The sequence below is a fragment of the Aulostomus chinensis genome, chromosome 20 (assembly GCF_037954235.1).
Source record: "Aulostomus chinensis isolate RoL2024-O1b breed Wild chromosome 20, RoL_Achi_v1.0, whole genome shotgun sequence".
NCBI lineage: Eukaryota > Metazoa > Chordata > Actinopteri > Syngnathiformes > Aulostomidae > Aulostomus > Aulostomus chinensis.
This window is the reverse complement of record NC_141339.1, coordinates 22,009,910-22,028,676: the sequence shown is the minus strand read 5'-3', so window position 1 is coordinate 22,028,676 and position 18,767 is coordinate 22,009,910. Positions and strand designations below refer to the sequence as shown.

The 18,767-nt window shown below is 45.7% G+C and overlaps 3 protein-coding genes and 2 non-coding genes across 8 annotated transcripts in view; 4 read left to right on the top strand and 1 right to left on the bottom strand.

Moving 5' to 3' along the window:
- Window positions 1-4,231, top strand: part of ccdc25 (coiled-coil domain containing 25) — a 9,532-nt gene extending 5,301 nt beyond the window's left edge. The window contains exon 9 of one of the 2 annotated variants that reach the window (XM_086189736.1): window positions 219-4,231. In XM_086189736.1, coding sequence (XP_086045862.1) covers window positions 219-248 — 30 coding nt within the window. In that variant the 3' untranslated portion in view covers window positions 249-4,231. The remainder of the gene's footprint in view (window positions 1-218) is intronic. The other variant, XM_086189737.1, reaches the window with a different exon arrangement.
- A 4,927-nt stretch (window positions 4,232-9,158) lies between these two features.
- trnar-acg (transfer RNA arginine (anticodon ACG)) lies at window positions 9,159-9,231 on the top strand. The gene has a single exon. It is a non-coding gene; the product is annotated as a tRNA-Arg (tRNA).
- A 381-nt stretch (window positions 9,232-9,612) lies between these two features.
- On the bottom strand, window positions 9,613-9,685 carry trnaa-agc (transfer RNA alanine (anticodon AGC)). Its single transcript has one exon. It is a non-coding gene; the product is annotated as a tRNA-Ala (tRNA).
- A 286-nt stretch (window positions 9,686-9,971) lies between these two features.
- LOC147243260 (cholesterol 24-hydroxylase-like) lies at window positions 9,972-15,919 on the top strand. 2 transcript variants are annotated; one of them, XM_086190632.1, is made up of 15 exons: window positions 9,979-10,366; window positions 10,434-10,511; window positions 10,893-10,974; window positions 11,213-11,286; window positions 11,765-11,851; window positions 11,952-12,090; window positions 12,163-12,273; window positions 12,680-12,842; window positions 13,708-13,773; window positions 14,166-14,238; window positions 14,313-14,397; window positions 14,505-14,615; window positions 14,928-15,016; window positions 15,114-15,180; window positions 15,270-15,919. In XM_086190632.1, exons 1-15 carry the CDS (start codon window positions 10,218-10,220, stop codon window positions 15,417-15,419), a joined length of 1,524 nt encoding a protein of 507 aa, XP_086046758.1. In that variant the 5' UTR covers window positions 9,979-10,217; the 3' UTR covers window positions 15,420-15,919. The 2 variants fall into 2 exon arrangements, with proteins under 2 accessions (XP_086046757.1, XP_086046758.1); XM_086190631.1 differs by having other exon boundaries at window positions 9,972-10,366; window positions 11,952-12,273.
- A 534-nt stretch (window positions 15,920-16,453) lies between these two features.
- Window positions 16,454-18,767, top strand: part of ccdc85cb (coiled-coil domain containing 85C, b) — a 53,750-nt gene continuing 51,436 nt past the window's right edge. Inside the window, exon 1 of one of the 2 annotated variants that reach the window (XM_086190634.1) lies at window positions 16,454-18,031. In XM_086190634.1, the coding sequence (XP_086046760.1) occupies window positions 17,320-18,031 (712 nt within the window). In that variant the 5' untranslated portion in view covers window positions 16,454-17,319. The remainder of the gene's footprint in view (window positions 18,032-18,767) is intronic. The other variant, XM_086190633.1, reaches the window with a different exon arrangement.

The following is an 18,767-nucleotide window of genomic DNA, read 5'->3' as shown; positions in this document are numbered from 1 at the left end:
TGGACAGGCGAGGAGGCAGAACCTCTGTGTATCAGCCAGTTGTAAGGGGACGTAGCGGAGGTGGACGCTCCCCAGTTCTGCTCTGGTTCTTGTCTCCTGGGACGACATTTGTCTGGTCCGATGATGTAAACAAACCACTGCGTTCGTGCGCTTGAACCCAGTGATGGCGTGTCTCTGTGGATCATGTTGACTCACCAGTGACTTCCTGTCATCAACAGGACGGCTATGATTCAGACGACTTCATGTGAGGGAGGAAGACCGAGGGGGAAGCAGACGGAGTTCTCCTGGTCAGGACGCCGCCGCTTTCGCCTGCTGTAATAGTTCAGTGACATTCAGATCAAAAAACAAAAAACAAAAAAAAGACAAATGGTTTTTGCTTTTGGACACTCGGAGCAGAAAGCAAGCTAACGAGGGACGGCGCTGGGGACGATTCTTTCTGTTGAGGGGTCAGGCACTGCTCTCTAACCAAATCAAGTTGGCCGACATGAACGTGGAGGGATGTAGAAGCTACAGGACAAGATGAGGGACAAAACCCAGACCGGCTGGGTTTCCACTGCCGTGCTGAATGATGCTAATCTCTGCGTGGGTGCGTTTGTTTGAAGAAACCTCTCTGGAAGCAGTTCATGGAGGCTGCAAACCCTTGTGCTCACCATGTGATCACATCTCTGCATGTCAGGTTTAACAATCAAGTGTGTGAATTAAACTTACACTTCTCCGTCTGTTAACTCTCATTATAACAAGCCATTAGCTGCTTTGTCGCTGAAAGCCCCGAACGAGTGGAGTGGGTGAAGAAGGTCTGTGGTTCGCACCCGCGTGGCGTAAGTTGAGGGGTTTGTCCCACAAAATAAAACAGCAACTGCTAACTGTTAACGGGTGGTTGGCGAAGACCGCAAATGTCACGACGAAAGGCGAAGACGCACGAAGCGAGTTGTGGGGAAGCTGAAGTCTTGCACCGACGCCAGTCAGTAGCTAACATTTAGAAACTTCTTGTCAGTGCTAACAAGTTAGCAGATGAGACTACAGGGCTTGTCAAGGACACGAAGAAACAAGAAACACAGATATGGCAGTGATATGTTTGGTGTGTTTGGCAAAGTTGATTCAGAGTTGTACTTGCAGGGGCTATCAAAACAAGAGTCCTTTAGCTTAGATATCGTCAACATGATGTTCTCTTGTGGAGGTTGTGCTGAACAAAACGTGCCAGTGCAAAGCGTTGTTAGCCACAGCCAGTGGGCTAATATCCCACAGGCTTCTGGCCATGGAAACGCCTGTGGAAAGAAGTCATCAATGCCTCTTCGGCTCATGGGCTAGTGGCGCAATGGATAACGCGTCTGACTACGGATCAGAAGATTCTAAGATTCGACTCCAGGCCAGCGCGGCGGTTCTGTATAGATCGATGCTACCAACTTGCTAAATGAGACAGGAAATGTCTTCAAGAACAATAGGAATGAGAATGTATTATCGTATCGCTGATCTAGAACGTCCCAGCAGCGGGGAGTTTGTGCGTTCCTGTGCGCCCACATTGGCTTGTTTTATTGCAGAAACTGCAGCGCTCTGCTGTTGCTGTCGCTTCTCTTTAAGTTCTAAGCTGGAATGCCTTTTAAATGTCTGCTTTCCATTCTTTTCTTATCCTGCGATGGTTCAGCTCATGCAGGTCCAGGGCTGGTCTTCATGCACATGCTCCTGACTCCATAAGCATCCATTCGAAGCATTTGTCAAGCTAATGCCGCTTATACTTTGATTGATCGTAATAATAAGTGATCCTTGCTTAAGTTTCTTGTGCAGGGTGAAGATGAGTTTTATTCTCTAAATGTCATTGGTCAAGGAAAATGTGCATTTCCCTGATTGAATGTCTCGAGCTGGGAGATGGGAGCCATTACAGGTTGATGATTTATTAATGTGTAACTAATCTGCCCTGAAAATGGAGCTTTGTGCTTCAGCTGATACGACTGATGAAGTTGGTTTGCAATTCAGAGCCTCATCATTTACCGCTCATGCGTATGATTCAAAATACGATGTGAACACAAGTCAATTCGGACTCTTGTGTCAGAATTAAAACACCCTTCTGATTCTCCAACTTGAGTGCAACCAGTGCAAGTGTCCCCCCCCCCCCCATTATTAATCTGAATGATAATACCTGGTTTAAGATAACACTTGACAGGAAATATTAGCATTACATAGCACATTTAATGAGACAGAGACATGTCTTGAATAGTCATGAAGAAAGCTATTTATTTCAAAGTGACTCAAATTTCCGTTTCCAATTCCCAGCAAATCACTGCAATCATTTCATATTCAGGAAGGATGGCCCTCGTGGCTCAGCAGTGGTTTCAGCAGGCACAAGACCAGGAAGCAAGACTCTTTATTTGCAGCGTATTTGAGAACGACCCCTTCAGGCAAAACCAGGCTGTCCTGGGCCGGCGTCCACTGAACGTTTGGCAACCTGCTCCAGCACCACATCTTCAGCTCCACGTCCCTTGATGGCGCTGACGGAGGGAGAGGATTCAGTTAGACCAGGAGATGTCAATCAAGACATGATGCACACCGCTGACACGTGTATTGAAGAGTTGGTTTCAATAAAACAAAACAAAAAATCATATTTTGGTTTGTGAAAAAAGTAATTAGAGAACAAGTTCTTACCGATAGGCGCACCGGCCAACTAAATGAAATGAAGAGAACAATTACATCAGTTTGTTAAGTGAAGAAAAAAAAAGCTTCACTGGATGCATGATAAAACGAAGCGTATCCCAACAAAACAGCAGAACGTTTGCAGCAGCTGTTCAAAAGCAAGTGTCGCTTCTGAGACATCAGGGGCCTCATGTATCAACGAGGTTTACGCAAGAAAAACTTGCGTACGCCAGGATGGCCGCTCACGTTCAGATGTATCAACGTGAGAAGTTCGTCGATTCTTGCGCTGTTTCACGCCAACTCCGGAGCTGCCGTAGAAGTTGGCGGAAAGCCGATTCTTGCGTGAACTGCACTTTGGTCCGTTGGTGACACCCTGTGGCGGTGTTTGGTAACTGACATTTTTTTGATAACCGCACATACATCGGGCACGAAAAAGCCTTCCAGCGGAAGATGGAGGTCCGTTCCGGGGTGAGTCAGTCGACCCTCAGCCGGGCCAGGCCCTGGGTGGTGGACCTGATCATTGAACAGGCCAATATTCATGTGCAGCAATAGCCTGATTCTCTATGTAATCGGAGCCACTGACGGCACTCATGTTGGCATAAAAGCGCCGTCCCATGAGGAACACGCTTACGTTCATCGTAAGGGTTCCCACTCCATTAATGTGCAGATCATGGATGCGCAGAGGCTGGAGGGATGGACGCCGATCCCGGCCGGGCAGCCGTCCTCGCACGCCAGAATTTCATTTCCACAATGTGAAAGGGTAAGAAGCTACGACACGATTCATGAAGCCAGATTAATTTATTTTGTCCACAAAACGTTCCAGAACATTTATCAGGCGGTTCAAGCTCATTGATCCCCGTTATGTCCTCCTGCGACTGCAGGACCGCCTGTGTGAGGACGGGCTGGCCCGAATGCCGCTGGTCCTGGCGGATGACTGAGCCGGTGGACGGTCTGGCGCGGGAGCCGGCGGGGGTGCTGCACGTCGGCGGCATGTCTGACGGAGGTTTTTAGTATGAGATCCAAGCAAGTATTGCTACATGAGGCCCCGGGACATTTGCGGTCGATCATTTGAAAAAAACTGCGGCTCTTCGGCGAGACGCCAAAACATCTGCAACAGTTTTCTGGCTTCAAAAGCGGCTGATTTTAGCCAGAGCAAAACATTGTGCGTTAACTTTTAGAAGACATGAGGTTTCATGAGATTCCACTGATGTCAATCATGAAGGCACTCAGGCAGGCTTCAATAAGAACACATTCCATGCTGTTAGGAGGAGCATATTGCAGACATTGATGCTGCCATCGGCACCAACTTGCAGGAGTTTTTACGTTTCTAAAGATTTTCAGTGAAACCTTCACTGGCAGCAGTTTTAGTTGAGGTACAACAACGTCTCTGCTTCCTAGGATGCACAAATTCTACACTTGAACGCTGCTTCATTGACATCTGGGATTATTTACCGTGAAAAATGCCACGAAAAATGCGGTGAATGAAAGCATCTCCAGGTTCAGCCATGAGGACGACCAGCGACAACAGGAGGAAGACTGTGATGCCCTTCATCCTGAAAACAAAAACATAGGATTTACTGTATCGAGGTCATGGATTGGTAGTAAAACAGTTACTAGCATGTACTCCAAGAATTCCCAGCAATAAATTGTACTCATGAATGCATAAGAATGTCATGTTCACCTTTCTGGTTGGAAGTGAAGTTGATTGTCTGGAAGAATCCGGTGATCGGCGCAAGACGACCAGGCGATGTGCTGTACGTGTCAGCTTCTCTTTATACAGCCATCGGTCACTACTTTGCAATGAAGGGTGTTAAACAGACAAATTAGATGTCGTAATTCCAGCTTGATTGTGATCTTATCGCCTCCTTGCACCGTGTCCACTTCTCGTTCAACTTAGAGGAACTTCCAGTGAGAAAGATCAGACCGACAAATAAAATACGCAAGAGTTTGTAGGCTCACAATCTCACATTTCTATGACATGAGATGCAAGGCTTTCACATCAGTTCTGTATTGTTCTTGATTTGGTAATTCAAGTGTTAAAATCTAATATTTCTGTAATCTTTTGTTTGAGGTCGGAGGGAACCAGCGAACTAATAACCAGAAAATGCTGGTTGATGGAGAGAAGTGTCATATTTTGAGAAGAAAGTTGAAAGGCCCCACCAGGCGCTCGCCAATGCGCCCCTACCCTGGGACTGGCTCCAGGACGGGGCCCCGGTACCCCTCGGGGCTGGATACACAAGCTCCTAGTTCTTCTTTCCATGAAGGGTATTTTGAACTGTTCCTTGTCTGGCCCTTTGCCTAGGACCAGTCTGTCTTGGGTGACCCTACCAGGGGCAAAATGCCCCAATAGCATAGCTCCCTAGGGTAATTAGGGCAATCAAGCTCCTGCGTCACAATAAGGTGATGGCTCCAGGAGGAGGCAGATTGGGGCAGCACCCCCATTGATGCAGGTGCTAAACCAGCCCATTGTGGTCAAGAGGGAGCTTAGCCAAAAGGTGAGGCTCTTGATTTCCTGGTCAGTCTACGTTCCAACCCTCACCTGCGGTCACAAGCTGTGGGTAATGACAGAAAACAAGATCACGAATACTCTGGGGGCTCTCTACGGCTCTCCCGGAGAGACAGGGTGAGAAGCTCGGTCATTTGGAGGGGGGGGACTCAGAGTCGAGCTGCTGCTCCTCCATGTTGAGTCAGTTGAGGTGGTTGGGGCATCTGGTGAGGACGCCTCCTGGAGGTGCTCCAGAAACGTCCAACTGGGAGGAGGCCTCGGGCCGACCCAGGACACGCTGGAGGGTTTATATCTCTCGGCTGGCCTGGGAACGCCTCGGGACTCCCCTGGAGGAGCTGGTGGAAGTGGCTGGGGAGAGGACAGCCTGGGCTTCCCTGCTGAGGCGGCTGCCCCCGGGACCCGGACCACCTGGATAAGTGGAGGATGATGAGTGAGTGCTGTGTGTGTGCGCATGTGTGTGTTCGTGCGTGTCATTATGCAAGATGTATGAGTGAGTGTGTGTGCGCGCGCCTGTGTGTTTATATGTGGGGGTGGGAAGGGCGGGTTTTTAATATTTGTAGTATTTTTGTTGTATGTTTTTATTCTTGTGAAGCACTTTGTGTTGCATTTTCAATGTATGAAAGGGGCTGTATAAATACAGATTGATTGATTGATTGATTATGATAATACTGGTACATCAGTCCTCGTCAGGCCTCCCCCTGGCCTGCTTTTGTTTTTTCCACATCTGACAACCCATAATCCTCTGCTCTTTGGTTCATTTCCTGGGTTGTATCAGGTTCTGATTGGACACAAACTGGAAACAAACCTCATCAGAGCTCCATCAAACTGACTAAATACTGGGCTGTGCAAACGCCATCAGCGTTCTTTGACGCTCCATAAACTGCAGTGAAACGTGCAGTACCACAGCTTTAATGGCCCAAATTAAATCCAGCATCCTCCTTTCATTTGATGGGGACAAGCAAATAATCTGACAGCACCTGGTTAGAAATGTAATTCCAGATTAATACAGCTGTCCTTCCATGTAGCAGTTTTCTGAACAATTTGTGTAAAGTGAGATATTTGAGGGCTTTACGTGATTTAGAAAGGCAAGAACGCGGTATCCTGGGATGATCCCGACAACCAACGGACAAAAGGCTTCTGAGCTGCTGAGGGTTTGAGTCTGATCCTGCTCTAAGCTCGTCTCCGCCGGTTCACAGAAGTCACACTGTTGTAACTTCACGCCATCGGCTCAACCTTTTCCAGCTTCCTGTTGCTGCAACGTTTCTCTTCTACTATCTACAGTTTTTAATCTTTTCTCATGTCTTTGGCTCAATCCAGAACCAGACCAGACAGCGGCTTTCATCTTTTACGAATGTTGAACCCAAGCATCCTTAGCTACTGTGGAAAACAGGAAAATAAAAACTCCCCTGTTTCCTCCAGTCAAGGTGGCAGAGTGTGTTTCTAACATCTAGCTGGTGCATTTTTATGGCGGTCAGAGGTCATTAGATGTCGTAATTCCAGCTTGATTGTGATCTTATCGCCTCCTTGCACCGTGTCCACTTCTCGTTCAACTTAGAGGAACTTCCAGTGAGAAAGATCAGACCGACGAATAAAATAGGCAAGAGTTTGTTGGCTCACAATCTCACATTTCTATGACATGAGATGCAAGGCTTTCACATCAGTTCTGTATTGTTCTTGATTTGGTAATTCAAGTGTTAAAATCTAATATTTCTGTAATCTTTTGTTTGAGGTGGGAGGGAACCAGCAAACTAATAATAGGGTCTTCGCCAGAAGTGCCTTTTGGCTCAGGCCCTAATTAAAGCTGCAAGCAGCGTTGTTAGGGCCTGAGCCCCCACGCGGCCTACGGCCGCGTCCTTGACACCGGCCCGAATCCAACGGTGTAATCGGCAAATCCCTAGGCCTTGTAGTTTAGGAGATACGAGCCTCAGTTCGCTGCACAGTGCGACTGCAGAGCTGAGAGCAGAGCTGAGAGCAGAGCTGAGAGCAGAGCTGCCAGCTGGCCCTTTAAGAACCCCTCCCCCGCTGCACTGTGTCTGATCTGTGCTGGAGTGGAGAGAGTGGAGGATTAAGAGAAATGTAGTGTGTAAAAGCTGAATAAGTCGGCATACGTTGGTCAAAAGTCACACAAAATACCATATTTTTGTAGGGATTTTTGTCAGGAATACAGTGGTGTGTTTTTAAAAGCTGTGGGATGTATGGTGTAGATGTGAGAAGCATTTGTTTGAGAGTATGTACCCTGAGAGGACACGCTCTCCCCATAGACTTCCATTGTAAGGCGAAACGTGTCTCCTCCACTTTGACGGCTCATAAAATCCAAACCGAGCGCGTAGTATATTAACCTTTAACAATTTTTAATCAGCACAGTTGGGAGAGTAATGTGTGAAAGTTTGGAAGCCCTGGCATTTACGGTTTTTGTCCAAAAATTGTCCAAAATTAGACATTCGTGTCCAAATTGTGGACATCCTGTTACAGTTAGGCCAGGGGTGTGAGTGTATGATTTATCCGTCTTGATGAGACGAGTTCAATGGTGTTTGTCCCATGTCTGTAGGACATTCCTACAGTCTGTGGCGTGGTTTTTTGTGTATGTAGGTGGCGCTATTGAGTAGAGCGCCTCTTTTTTTTTTTTTAATTATTGAATTTTTCGCCGCACCCGATGTGCGTACCAAATTTGGTGAGTTTTCATGCATGTTTAGGGGGTCAAATTAACTTTTGAAGTGGCGAGTGTGCCTTCGAAACATAATAGGGTCTTCGCCAGGGACTGGCTCAGGCCCTAATAACCAGAAAATGCTGGTTGATGGAGAGAAGTGTCATATTTTGAGAAGAGAGTTGAAACTGAAACACTGGAGCACAAAACAAGCAGAGTTTTTACGACCTGTGGAACATTATGAAGGTACAAAAACATTATTTTCAACAACGAGATGAAGGAGGTTACTGACAATCACCAGAGGTTGAAACTCACGTGTCATAGCTGTACATGGACATGGGAATGAGGAATTTATTTGTATATTTACCATATTTATGTTTGATTGTAAATATATTGATATTCTTCATCTAACATTTGTAGGTAACTTCTTCCCGCTCCTTTTAATGGAAATGAAACTTTTGTTATTTCTTGCTCTTTACGTCAATCTACAAACTTTCTTTTTCCTCCGGCGCTCCTCAAACGTCTCCGTGTCCAAACTCCGTCTCCACAAAAATAGCATAGCGTCCGCTTTTTTTTCAAGTGGTTTCGTTCAAGCTTAAAAAAAAAAAAGAAGAAATCTTGATATGTTGTAAAATTAAACTCTCAAACTTTTACTACCCACACGGTTTATTATCAGCGTAAAGATCCACTTGTTTTTTTGGGTTAAAGTTGCACTTTTTCAGCGCGGTTTCATTTTTGTCTCAGATCGCAGGCGTGTTCATGTCTCTTTTTTGAATTTGCCTGCTGTTTCTCGAACGGACGAAGTCTGGGTCTGAGAGATCTTTCTCCCCGGCGGCGACCCTAAACTCCGACTGAATCCCAAACTGCGAAAGCTGCAGGAGCTGCGGACACAAGCTCTTTGGAGCTGAGCGGTGGTGAAAATGAGTGACATGAATCCATAACAGTAAAAGAAATGTTGTCAAAAAAGAGCAGTGCTGTTACAGATGAGACAAGATTGTCACGCTGAGCACAACGTGCAAGTGTCATACTTGCCTGCCACTTGTCAGTCTTCAGAATCTCACTGCGGATGAGAAGATTGCAGGTTCGACTCCTGACTAGGCTCGATAGTGCTTTATAGATCAGTGCTTACCGGAATAGGAAAATTTGCCGTCAAACTTCTTGGAAAACAAAGAATCTTTGCTGGTCAAGGGAGGTGTCTGCGGCGTAGTACGTTTAAAGAATCCACTGCTCCTCTCATAGTTGCATTTCCAGCTGGATTATCGCGCTGTCCACAACGTGTGAGTGTCTTAACTCGTATACCGCTTATTAAATGTAAACGAATTTGGAAAATCAGACTGGTATCTTACCTTCCAATTTGATTCGGAACATAGCTGGTGTTTGTACGGGCTAGTGGCGCAATGGATAACGCGTCTGACTACGGATCAGAAGATTCTAGGTTCGACTCCTGGCTAGCTCGGTCTGTTTTTCATTCTGTTGCAGAGCTCCTGCTCCACCAAGCTACGTTGCTTGTTAAAACTATAACAAAAACATAGTTTCTTTCATAAATTTAATTTCTACTCAGGCAAGTGCTGCATTTGAATGCATCTACATTTGAAATAAGCATAAACCAAACTGATGTCCATGGATTGTTGAGGTAATCCACTCACAGTTACACAGATATTACTTGCATTTGTAGTTCAATAGTAAGGAAGGAAAGGGTGTTGCACATTTTACAATACACACCACCTGCACCCAGTCGATTCGTTTAAAATAGTTATTGGCACACGTGAACTGAGCAACAATTTATTAGGATAAACCTCATAGAAAACCTCGAAGGGGGTGGGAGAAAAGGAGAGCCTGGAGGATGCGGGCATCGATCCCGCTACCTCTCGCATGCTAAGCGAGCGCTCTACCATTTGAGCTAATCCCCCGATATGGTCACTAAAGGGCGCATTAGTAATATATCTTTCACCCAGTTTGTGAGCCTTAGCCCATTTAAACCGAGTGGCACCCTGTAAAAGTAGGACCACAGGTCTGGAAGGATACTCTCAGACTTCTACTCCCATGAACACAGACGTCGAGCTTCCACTGCAACCGGACTGGCATGAAAATGAGGCCTCTTGAAGTCCGTCAGCTACGAAACGGAAGCGTGACAGGCCCTTTCTTTAATTTGCTGTTTATTTGCTTTTCTATTTATTTTATCGAACACAGGGGTGCTGTGACGTTGCAGGTCATTAAAAAAAAACTTTTTTATTTAAAGATCAGAAAACTAGAATGATTTAAGGTGTTTTTTTTCTTTTAGAACACAACATATCAAGCTTTCATAGTTGTTTGTGATTTTGTCGCAGTAAACCACAGCGGAAGTGTTGACGTAATTACACTGGGGCGTTTTTTAGGAACTGAACTGATATCGTACGCCACTCGAGTTTGTCAGGTGAACGAAGCCGGGACCTTCACGCCAACATGACGGTTTTGCGCGTCGTTGCAGGCTGGGCCGCTTATCTCCTTTTCTTTCTCCTCGTTCTCGTTTTCATTGCTTTCCTCGGTTATTGTTTGTATATTAAATACATCCACATCAAGTATGACCACATTCCTGGACCCCCGAGAGACAGGTAGGTCGGAGAATCGCGCTGGACTGGAGTGAAACTTTCACCTGTAACTTCTGATTTCTCCGCGCAGTTTTCTCTTCGGACACTCGCCGACGTTTTGGAGGGTGATGAAAAACGGTGGACTATTGCACGATTCATTTCTGGAATGGTAAGAGTTATGTAAACGTGTGGCAGCGTTATGACGCCTCACGTCAGTACTTAAATGTTGAGTTATTAACAACTACACCTGTTTGCCCAAGCGAGGTATATTCACTGAAGTACCTTTTTTAAAAAGGTATTTGTACTTCTTTTCATGACATCTCGGAGGGAAACGGTTACCTCTTTACCGTTATTTGACAGGTTTATTAACCCTTGCACATAAACAGCACGTATAGAACATTCTATTTGTTGTCACCTTTTGAAATTAAACAAAAAAAAAGAGTTCAGATTAAGTTTAATGAAAACTGTCAGGTCGTTTTCGTGTCGTCCTGCTGGCAAGGATCCAAACTGCAGCTGCAAGCAGGACTAACTCGGTGGGTGTCGTTCGCAGGGCTGAGATTTACGGACCAGTTTATAAAGTCAATGCTCTGCATTACGTTCTGCTCTGCACCACCTGCCCAGAGACCACCAAGGTAAACGCCTCCACCCACTGTGCTTCCATTTGTGTGGATGTCCGTTGCGTAAGCGTTGCACAGCCAAGTGTGCCGGAGTGCTCCACTAGACCTGCTGACCAGAAAGTCTGTGACGTTAATCTGACCCCCAAGTGTTGTGCAGTTTTCTTTCTTTTTTTTTTTTTTAGAGAGAAAGTATGTTGGACATAATGTTGACTGTATTACCTAAATCCTGATCCTCTGATGGCTCCGGTTTCAGGAAGTGTTGATGTCTCCAAAGTATCCCAAAGACAAGTTTCTCTACAAGCGGCTGTTCAACCTATTCGGTCAAAGGTATTAAGTCAGACAAGCTGTACTTTCTCATATTGTAATAGTACTGCATGAGTAATTCAAATCGTGAAAACACCCCTGCAAGTATTTTTACCAGCAGTACTGCGGCAGTGATGCAGAAATGGCTTCGTTTGTGGGCAAGATATTTTACAGGAGTGGTGACTATGTAACTCAGTCAATATTGTTATCGTTGAAAAAGTACTGAGCACGTTGTTGTACTTCTTCTGCTACTTTGTGTACATTTGAGAAATACACATTGCCAAAGTGTTTGTTATTTGTGCACAGTGTTTTCTTGATAACTTCACAAGCACACACACGTTTAGTACATGGCAAATTGCAGTATTGCACACAGTATTCTGACATTTTAACCAAATTGTGGTGGCATTACTGCATCACCTCAGTCACAAAGGGAGAATCCAGCAATAAGTTGAATTTGAGACAGTTGGCGAGGTCCTAAATGATCTACACATCTTTCTTCCAGGTTCTTAGGCAACGGCCTGGTAACAGCACAGCACCACGAGCAGTGGTATAAACAGCGGCGGATCATGGACCCGGCCTTCAGCAGCTTGTGAGTTATTTATGCCCCCCCAACGTGGAGGCACCTTTGTTTTCTGCGCGTGAACAGGAGGGAGCGCCTAACCGCTGCGCTGGTGTGGCATCACCTGCAGGTATCTGAGAGGTCTGATTGGTACCTTCAACGAGAGAGCCGAGAAACTCATGAGTCGACTCACAGAAGTGGCCGACAGGCAGGAAGAGACCAGCGTGCTCCAGCTCGTCACCTGCGTCACCTTGGATGTGATCGCCAAGGTGTTCGATCAGAACCTGCTGGCACAGTCACGCAGGAAACATATTCACTCTACGTTTCTTTGCAACTTTCAGGTTGCCTTTGGTGTGGATTTAGACCTGCTGAAGGATAGTTCGCCCTTCCCCAAGGCCATCGAGATGTGTCTGAAAGGGTTGATCTACTACGTACGAGACATCTTTTTTGAGGTATGATGTCATGCAGTGGAGCGGAGTCCAGAAACCTGGGAGTAATAAATGATCGAATGTCCGGGACCCTCACCTCTAAAGTTTAACGTCTGAAGTAAAGGCTGTGCTTCTTACAAGCTTAAGGATATTTTGATGTTTTGTTCTACGGCATAAGATTCTTCGGTCCCACACCGATGGATTTAAAAGACGTCTGCGTAACTTACAAATTGGTGACAAGCGGCTGCATGAGCCCACGGAGGTTGTCGTGGACATTCAAATGACATCACGGCAAAAACAGAAGAAGCCCGCAGCTCCTTCGTAGCACAACGTTAGCTTTGAACAGCTAGTGAACCATTAAAGCGTCTTGATTTGTGAGTATTTGTCTCCTGAACAAAACATGCAAGTCTAAAAATGTTGCCCCTTCCAGTTCAATCCAAAGAACAGACCATTCATTACAGAAGTGAGGGAAGCCTGCCGCCTGCTGCGCGCAACCGGGGCTCGGTGGATCCAAGACAGGAAGACCGCCATTTACAACGGCGAAGACGTTCCCAGAGACATCCTCACTCAAATCATCAAGTCCGCTGGCAAAGGTTGAGGTTCAGATTCAATCAGACAATACACACGGAACATCTCTGTCGTAAAAAAACAAAAAAAGTTCACCACGGTTGCAAACTAGAGAGTCTGTGGCTTAAATGGGAGTTTTGATGTACGGAGAAAATACATGTTGCACGTTTTCATGTTTTCATCATGTTTTCATCATGTTTTCATCATGTTTTCACCATGTTTTCATCATGTTTTCGCTAGTATTTTAATTTTTGTAGCGTCTTATTTAATAAACTCAAACACTGCGGGGATTTCACTTGAAGTAACTGTGATGGTGTGTCTCGCCGGTGTTTCTGGTTGAACCAGGATTGGTAGTCAGGATTTTGGGAAGAACTGGATTCGAATTTTATGAGTTTCATTGGGATTAAGGCGTGGCGTCCTCCACATTTGAAAACACAGCTTCGCCCGCGTGGCCTTGTTTTGTTTTGTTTTGTTTTGTTTTTTTTTTTGGCATTTCAAACAGGTTTGATGTCTCAGCATCCGAGTACTGGAGGATCTAGCATGCTAATGCTAGCTTGCTAGCATTAGCATGGTTTTGCGCTGCCAAAGTTGTGAGGATGACTGACTGACAGGTGGATGTCATGGTATTATTAGTTTAAATTATATATCTTCTATTTTACAGGAAGATTTAAGATGTATGAACATTTATTTTTGGCTTGAATTTTTATATCATATGACCAGGGATGACAACTAAAAGAGTGCTAAAGGAATTGTTTACCTTCATGCTACTCCCTGTTAGCAAGCATACAGTAGAAATGGTTTGTCCATAGAAAAGATAAGTTAGGTCATGTGCACCAGTGAGCACATCCATCCGATTCGCTCGTTCATTTTTTGTTTTTCCTGTTGTTTCAGAGGAAAGCATGACAAAAGAAGATGAGGAGTTGATGTTGGACAATTTCGTGACGTTCTTCATTGCCGGTGAGACTTCGTTGTTTCAGCTTTGGTGGGTTTTGATAAAAGTTTCCATAAAGTAAGTTTGCGAATACAGTCGGGCTAACGTGAGGGACAGTTGACACTCCATCTTCATCCAGCCAGATTGTGAGTTTGGAGATATTGGACGATGCAGCATGGCAACACACCACCGGTTATATTTGCATTTGTGACGTCACACCAGTGTGACTCCTTTTGTGACGTTTCATCACATTTCAAACTGACTGCAGATCCCAGGATCAAAGCGAATCACACTGGGACAGTTTTTTATGGGAGTACTGAAAAATCATCTGATGGTTTGCTGAAAGAATCTTATGTAGAACCCTGGTTTGGGTTTATTTTTTAAAAGTTATTTACTTTTCCTCTGTCTAACATTTCAGGCCAAGAAACAACAGCTAACCAACTGGCTTTTTGCGTCATGGAACTGGGGAGGCATCCTGACATCCTGGAAAAGTAGGAACTGATGCGGAGAACCGTTTCATTCGTAGCTATTGACCAGGTTCTTGAGCGGTGTTTTTATTTCTCAGAGTGAGGACAGAAGTAGATGATGTTATCGGGATGAAACATGACATCAGCTACGACGATCTTGGGAAACTGGTTTACCTCTCACAGGTAAACGTTATGGTTCAACTGGATTTGCTGCTATGTAGCTATTGGAAAAAAAAACAAACATGCATCTGTGACCAATGTGTGCACCTCAAACTGGAACCTCCCCCCAGGTGCTAAAGGAGACCCTGAGGATTTACCCGACAGCTCCAGGAACGTCTCGTTACATACTGGAAGATGTGGTCATCAATGGCGTCCACATACCTGGAGGAGTCACTTGTTTTGTGAGTTCTTTACGTCTGAATGCGTTACGACAATGCTTTTGTAGGCTAAGCACAGCATCTTTAGCATCACCTCACCCAGAAGTTAGCATCACCGTAGGTTCCTTTGACAATGACGATGTTTGATATCCTCGACAGCCACCCACATGCTAGCAAGCACCGTTTTAAGATGCATGAGGATTCCCCGCTCTGGTATTTGCTGGCGTTTGTTGACGCCTGTGAACCAGACCCTCTACTGTGCTAGCGTATTGACGGGTTTCAGGACTCATTCCTGCACCGGTCCTGTTGTACTCAAAACTGAATTTTTAAATCCAGTTCAGTTCCTATGTCACCGGGAGGATGGACAAGTTCTTCAAAGACCCGCTTAAATTTGATCCAGATCGATTTCACGCAGATGCTCCCAAGTAAGTCGGGATCTAACAAGGATTTTCGCCGATAAAATTTGGGTTTTAAATCCTTGTATTTCTAGTAACTGATGCGGTCTCTTGTGTGTTGCACAAGGCCTTACTACTGCTACTACCCCTTTGCCCTGGGCCCTCGCTCCTGCCTGGGTCAGAACTTTGCTCAGGTAAGAAGTCCAAAAAGTTCAGAAATAATCCAACGCCTATAAAGAGTGAAAGGGGAGTGAATCTGATTGGTTGTGTGGGGTGTTTACAGATGGAGGCCAAAGTGGTGATGGCTAAGCTGCTGCAGAGGTTTGATTTCACCCTGACCCCGGGACAGAGCTTTGACATCCTGGATACCGGGACTCTCAGGCCCAAGGGTGGGGTGATGTGCACCATCAAACAAAGAAATCACAAAAAGTAAAAGGTCAGATAGGATGGAGGCTGGACCCGCCTGCTGCGCCGCACTGCAAACATTTAAAGAATATACTCTCAGGAACAGATGGAGATTTCTTCTCCTTCTACTGAGCGTGCTTTGTGTTTGTGTTTTGTTTGGTTTTTTTTTCTTCAATTTTTTTTGATCATGTCAACCTTTGGGGCTCTGGACTTAATGAATGTTATTCCTGGCATTTTATTCCCGATTCAGTTCGTAGTGAAATTCTTGTGTTCAACCTGTTTTCTTGCCATGACAGACTCAGTACACAGGGGGGCGCTGTGACCTTGCGAAGGGATTTCCTGCCTGTTAAAACTACTCTGATAAAATAAGTAGTTGTACTTAATCTGCATTCATTTCAGGTGTAGTCACATTTTACTGTACAAATGTTAGCAGGTTATTCAAGGTGTAGTAAATGCATTAACACTCATGTCAGTTAAAGAACTAATTAACTTAATCACTAAATAAAGTGCTTGTTTTTCTTTTTTTAACGCATACAAGTGTAAGGAGTGATTTATGTTTTTTTTCTTCTGGTGATTATGAATCATTGAATAGATAAATGCTCCCTGCCATAGTCTGCTCTAGTAAACTGCTTTTCTGTCCCCTTCGGTGGGACAAAACTCCAACTAATTAGTGGTCCCCAGGCCAAGAGTAAACACAGACTGGCACTTCCCCCTGTACACCAACAGATTATGAGGACTCCTACGTATTTAAAGACCATTTTTACTTTTGAAAAAAAGAGAGACTAAAACAAAAAATAAACAAAGTTTTCTGGAATTCAATAGAAGAAGGCCCCCCTGCATTCTGAACATGCCCAGAGGTTTCATAAAACAATCATGGCGGTGCTCTGGAGGTCATATTTAGCGCTCTTTTGATTGATTTTTACGGCACTGGATTTTGACCTCTGTTGACTTTACCAAATCACAATGAAATCATTAGCCTCATGATGTAATTGCCTAAGTCATATTTTGGCCAATTTGAAATGTCTGCCTAACTCCACTCTCCTAAGTTGCTTTGGCCACTATATGGCAATTATGCTATGAGGCTAACAAAATGTCGTATTTGACACGTGAGTCATTTATGAATTAGTTAGCTAGTTAATTAGTTAGCTTTTGACAGCCTCCAGTGCTCGAAGTGGTGTGCCTGTCCCTTTAAGAGGGCGGGGCCTGCGTCCTGCCAGTCTCCAGCGTACTCTTCCTCATGTACCTGCCGTCCCGCTCCTCTCCCTGGTCTTGATTGGCCGTTTCGGGCTAAACCTCCGTGAATGATTTCAAACCCAAAGAGCGTTTTCGGACAAGGAGGAGGAGGAAGGAGGATGAGGAGGGGGACGGTGCGCTGCTAATTCCGAGCTAGCTGCCGCTGAGCTGGGTGGTAGAAGGGGCGCTTCATCCTCCGCCGTCCGCCGACGCACCACTTCACCAAAGAGGCTTAAAACCGCCGCGGCCCGTCGTTGACGGTATCACCGGTAAAATAAAGTAGGGCTTTAGAGGTGTGTGTGTGTGTGTGTGTGTCTAGTTGATATTGATGGAGATTTTTACTAAATTTCATTTTTAATGTTTTTTTTTGTATTGAATGATGGTGCACGTTGGTATGTTGTGCTGACAGGACCGGGTCGGAGTAATTGGCAGTAAGGTTTTGGGTTTTTTTTGTTTTTTTTTTAAAATAAAAAGATGAATGGAGTCTGAGCTGCTTTTTCCAAATTTGTAAAGAAAAGAAACCCAGATCAGTTGCTGCTGGGTTTGCCCTCAGCATCACATTCCTCCGTACCGCGGGCCTGCTGAGAGAAAAGTGAGATTCTCTTTTAACGATGTATTTTAACACGGTTGAGGCTTGCGAGTTTCGATAGTTCGTTGTTATAGTTGATTTGAACCCCGAAGCCACACTCGTAGTTATGGCTAAGAACCTGTCCGAGGCACCGAGGGATGAGCTGAGCCAGCTGCCGGACGAGGAGCTGCTCCGGTGCAGTAAAGAGGAGCTGCTCCGGAGGCTACGGAGGGTCGACGGGGAGAAAATGAACTTGATGATCGAGCACGGCAACATGATGAAAGACATCAACCGCCGGCTGCAGGTGCACCTGCACGAGATCCGGAGCCTGAAGGAGATCAACCAGAAGCTGCAGGACGACAACCACGAGCTCCGGGAGCTCTGCTGCTTCCTGGACGATGACCGGCAGAAGGGCAAGAAGCTGTCCCGGGAGTGGCAGCGCTTCGGCCGTTACACCGCCAGCGCCATGTGGAAGGAAGTGGGCACCTACATGATGAAGCTGAAGGAGCTGGAGGCCAACCAGGAGACAGTGTTGAGGGAGAACTCCGAGCTGAAGGAGATCATCCTCATGCTGGACGAGGAGAGGAATGGAGCAGGGTCCCGGAGCTCCATAGACAGTCAGTCCAGTTTGACCAACCTGAACGGGGGGACCGGGACGGTCAGGGATGTCGGGGATGGGAGTAGTACGTCCAGTACTGGTAGCGCAGGCAGTCCGGATCACCACAACCACATACACAAGCCCACCTCTGAGAACAGTAAGCTGGGCCCCACCATGAGGAGGTCCATGGATGACCTGTCCGCACCCCACCATCACAGGAGCATCCCGAACGGGCTGAATGGTGAGTGACACACTTGGACACACACCTGGCTGTCAGACATCGCACGAGGCCCCTTTGATTGGACTCTTCTAGAAAAGGCTGGTGGATTTATGCTCCTACTGATAGGGAGGTTGGATTGTGGATTTCTTTTTGGTAGATATTCATCACTCTGACAGTTTAAGACTAACCCGGCTTTATAAAAGGGTTATATGATCGTCAGATTTTGTGCATGTAAAATACAATACATTTATTGAAGTGGTAATATGGCCAAGTGCTATATCCAAATTGCAGGAGGTGCAGTATTTGCCAGAGGCCAAATGTATGAAGTACTTTGGTGCTGCTGAGGTATTCTAGCCTGTTCTCCAGACCGATGAAAACATCTTTCTTTCTTTTTTGGCACAAATCCTGCAATAATGATGCCAAAAAGTGAATAATGACACACGAATGACACTTTTAACAATGTGAATCAACATTGCAGTTGTCAGAGTAACGGCAAAGCACAGTGTTTTCAGCCTCGCCTTTTTTCTCTCCATCGTTTCGAGAAATGATTGCTGCTTTATTTCCTCATCAAAACTCACCGAGAGATTGCTGACGTGCTGGAGCAGGGCCGATATCTGCTGCCACCGGCCGCGCACCGATATGGTCTTGTTTCAGTTGGAGTTTTGGCCTTGTTTCCTTTATAGGAAAGTACAGCAGGCCTGGAGTTACTGTGTGATTGCACTGACAAATATGCTGCTGTTAAGGATTAACATGGTGG